General features: G+C 49.8%; 1 protein-coding gene across 2 annotated transcripts; it reads left to right on the top strand.

Moving 5' to 3' along the window:
• The first annotated feature begins 302 nt into the window (after positions 1-302).
• Positions 303-3,415, top strand: LOC122385733. Of its 2 annotated transcripts, XM_043374191.1 has the most exons (3): positions 303-599; positions 1,091-1,223; positions 1,335-2,640. In XM_043374191.1, exons 1-3 carry the CDS (start codon positions 390-392, stop codon positions 2,525-2,527), a joined length of 1,536 nt encoding a protein of 511 aa, XP_043230126.1. In that variant the 5' UTR covers positions 303-389; the 3' UTR covers positions 2,528-2,640. The 2 variants fall into 2 exon arrangements, with proteins under 2 accessions (XP_043230126.1, XP_043230127.1); XM_043374192.1 differs by having other exon boundaries at positions 1,091-3,415.
• Positions 3,416-3,704: the final 289 nt, after the last annotated feature.

Genomic DNA, 3,704 nt, shown 5'->3' with positions numbered 1-3,704 from the left:
CAGCAACTCGCGGGTTAAGTGAGTGCCTATGCCGCTTATGGTGGGATATATAAACGTTAAACCAAATTAGGACGATTTATTTCGAGCTAATTAGAAGGCAAAGAATTTGTATGTATTTTCTGCAAAATAAATATAGAAATAAATAATTAAGTAAATAAATATATGATTAAATAAATAAATAAATAAGTAAATATATTATTAAATAAATAAATAAATGAATAAGCAAATCAATGAATAAACAAGTGATAAATACATAATAAAAATGACACTTTGTTAAGCATCTTATGACCCAAAAGCAGAACTCATTTTATTTTCAGGAAATCTGGCTCTGAAGCTAGCAGGCCAAAGCGGTGCAGGACTGATCGCCGGTGGTTCCACGGCTGATCACCATGGCACCAGGCCGGCATGGCCCGGAGCTGCCGTCACCTGCACTGCTACTTCTGACCGTGGCAGTAGTCAGTATGATGACGTCATCAGTGCTCAGCGCCGAGCTGCCAACTGACGGAGAATTGTCGGTGTGCAACACGCCCTGCTGCACGGTGGAGCCCAGCTGCTCCTCCGCCCTGCACGTCGTCTGCAGCTGCCACAACAAGGAGCGGGTATGTACAGCATGAACAAATGCACCATCAAGGAACCCATACCTTTAACGTTCAGTAAAATGTATATGCATATGAGTGTATGTGTAATATGGAGCAGCAACTCAAGATAACACAACTAAGGTCTTCTTACTTCTTTCTATAGTGCGGCGCTATAGAAAGGATTGCCGCTAAATGGTCCGTGCCACGTAGGTATTCTCTCCCCCAGGGGATCTGTGGTGAGCGAGTATTTGACGTGTCCTAAATCTAGCATGAGCCCAGGATGAAACTGGACGGTAGTAGGTATTCCCTCGAAAGACAACATATAGGTACACATGGAGAGGGATTAAGGTCGAAGAAGGTGACGTCCGATTTAAATTAAAATAGTTACATATAAGCAATTGAAACATAGCGAGGGCTGTGCATATGTGGGAATAGGTGTGCATGCTTTTTATGCGTAGGTTGTGATGTGCGTCGTTTGTATCAATCTCTATCTCTTTTGTTCACTTTTCCAGATCTCTCTGCGTAAAGGAGATTTGCCGGCATCAACCGAGACCATTAAACTTGAAAGAGTGGACCAGCTGACAGTGTATCAAGGCGCTTTGCTGGATTTGACATCGCTGACGAACTTAGAGCTGCACGGGATCGGTACACTGACCACACTCGCGAATGCGATCGCACCTCGAAAGAACTCCCTCCTTCACGTTGTAGACATCACCTACGTCAACAATATCGAGATCGGCAGACGGGCCTTTTCAGGTTTCTGGACGGAACAAGCTACCCTCAATATACGACATATTGAGAAGATGCAAATAAAGGAGAACGCCTTCTGGTTTAAGCAACCATTCCATGCCCCTCACCTTGGGATAAAGAATGTCGATGTTCTACATGCAGCGTCCAATGCATTCAATATGCCCCAGGGAACATTGGATATTGAAGGAATAAACATGCAGCGCTGCGAACAGGGTACCTTCGGCGAGCTGTCCAACATTGACATGGACAGAGTGAACATCACCGAACTCGGAGAGGGCTGCGTCAACGGCAGTGGCAGCCTCCACCGGCTGTCGGTGTCCAACAGCCGTCTGGGAGTGATTGGGCAGCGCGGCATCTGCGGGAACATCGACACCGTCGCCATCAGTAACACCAGCGTCTCTGTCCTCGAATCAAACGGCCTGCAGCTGCGGACCACCAAACTGGGAATACAGAGCTCCCACTTTAACTCCGTGATGACAAAAGGACTAAACGTCCTAGCTGATGAAGTCTTTTTAAGAGAAATGGCCGTAAACACTCTTCACTGGCGCGGTCTGAAGTCATTGAAAGTATCAGAAGAGGGCAAAGGCAGAACTTCTTTTCGAATAATGAACCTCACAGTGGAGCACGCTGCCAACGGCTCGCTGGCCCTTGACGTTGACCCCGGCGTTCTGCAGCTAGTGCGCCTGTCGGTCGGCGTTCCGGAGCCGCCCGTGTGTCCCGTGGATAGGTGGGTCCGACAGCTGACCGACACCAGAGAGACGGCGCCGCTAGGATTAACCGAGCAGCGCATGCAGGCCCTCCTGCAGCGCGACTGGCTCTGCAGGGAGTCCAGGAGCACGACGCCCACTGCCACCGGTGCCGAGGACGGCGGAGGTAGCAGTGTGGAACGGGAGGACCCGATCGCCTCGCCAGTCACCGAGAGAACTGATGACTTCAGCATGGACTACCGCCTGACCATTGTAGTCATTGTGGCGTTAGTGTTCGTCTTCATCATAGTCGCCCTCATTGCCATCCTCATTGCACGCTCTAAACAATCATCGGACGAAGCGAAAAGCAACAGAAGAGCGATCGAGTCCAGAGATGGCACCCCTGAACCCTTCATGGACCAGTCACTTTCCAGTGTTGTCACTGACTCGGTGGTGCGTCGCAAGCGAGGCAGGCGAGGCGTGGCAGGGAGACGAGGTGTCAGGGTGAACTGAGGGTGTACCGAGTCCATGGGATACGGCAGATCAGAGCAGTAAGCTACATCGCTAGGAGGCAATGACGTCACGAAGTCAGCTACCCGGTCATGATGAATACGATGTCTGTCATACGATGTGGCTGGGGGGATCCATGTGATCGCAAGGCACCTCGCAGTTGCGATCAAACGTAAGTTGAATCGGAACAGATATTGGAGGGATCCATCACATCGTAGGCTAAGTAGATACGCAAGTTGTATCGCAAATGGTGAAGATACGAACTAACTTTACGAATCTTCTCGGTCGATCGGAAGGCCGATCGTAGCGAAGCTTTACCTCTTTCTCAAGAGAAAAATATAAGAAATTTTCAAAATTTTCACAAAACCGAAATATATGTTAAACAAATATGGTTGATGAACACGTGTGCAAAATTTGAAGTCGATTTCTTCAAAAATGGCTGCGCTAGAGCGTTTTAAATTTACACGTTGAAAACGGTCACTTTCGCGTCATTTTTGTAACTATTTTTTTCAATTTTGAAATTTAAAAAATGTTTTGGGCAATTTTTCGCGTTAATTGCGAAAATCTGACCAAAACATGTATCGCACCATCAATGATCCGATACGCCATCAGAGGCCGCGCCGCGGACAGGCGGGCGCGGCGATACCTAGGCCGCGTGGGGGTTACACTGGTGTTCGGGAAGGGCTATGTCAACGCGAGGCAGGCCGCGGGGGAGCCGGTTGCGGCGCCGGTCCGTATTTGTCGGCGCCTAGCAGTGCAGCGGTGCGTTTATGGCGGAGGGAGGGGAAGCGGTGTAGTGTCGGCAAGGCCACACACAGGAGAGGGCACACGGGCCTCTCCCCCATTCGAGTTGGGGCCCCTAATCTTTAGACCGCCGAAGACCATGTAAAATGAACTGAAATAATGATTAAAAAGACCGGGAGGGCCCATCTCGTTCCCCAGCAGGCCCATACGAGTCCATAAATGCCCAGTAGCGCAGCCAGGGGTATTGTGGTGAAGTTTCAATGGCCCTCAAAAGACCTCAAAGGGCCCACAGATGGGTTCACCGGGTCCTCAGATGGTCTCGAAGGGCCCTCGGTTAGCGCCAAATGGCCCTCATCTGGTGTCAAAGGGCCCTCAGATGGCCAAATGAAGGGCCACAAGATGGCCTCAAAGGGCCCTCAGATGGGTTCAAAGGGCT

The sequence above is a fragment of the Amphibalanus amphitrite genome, unplaced genomic scaffold (assembly GCF_019059575.1).
Source record: "Amphibalanus amphitrite isolate SeventyFive unplaced genomic scaffold, NRLGWU_Aamphi_draft 000229F_arrow, whole genome shotgun sequence".
Classification (NCBI taxonomy): Eukaryota; Metazoa; Arthropoda; class Thecostraca; order Balanomorpha; family Balanidae; genus Amphibalanus; species Amphibalanus amphitrite.
Note: the sequence above shows the minus strand (reverse complement) of the source record. Positions and strands in the feature narration are given on the sequence as shown.

Excerpts from the sequence above, each read along its gene's own strand:
- LOC122385733 (XM_043374192.1), top strand. The coding sequence starts at position 390 with ATGGCACCAGGCCGGCATGGCCCGGAGCTGCCGTCACCTGCACTGCTA. Across the intron at positions 600-1,090 it reads GCTGCCACAACAAGGAGCGG|ATCTCTCTGCGTAAAGGAGA; the intron begins GTATGTACAGCA and ends TCACTTTTCCAG.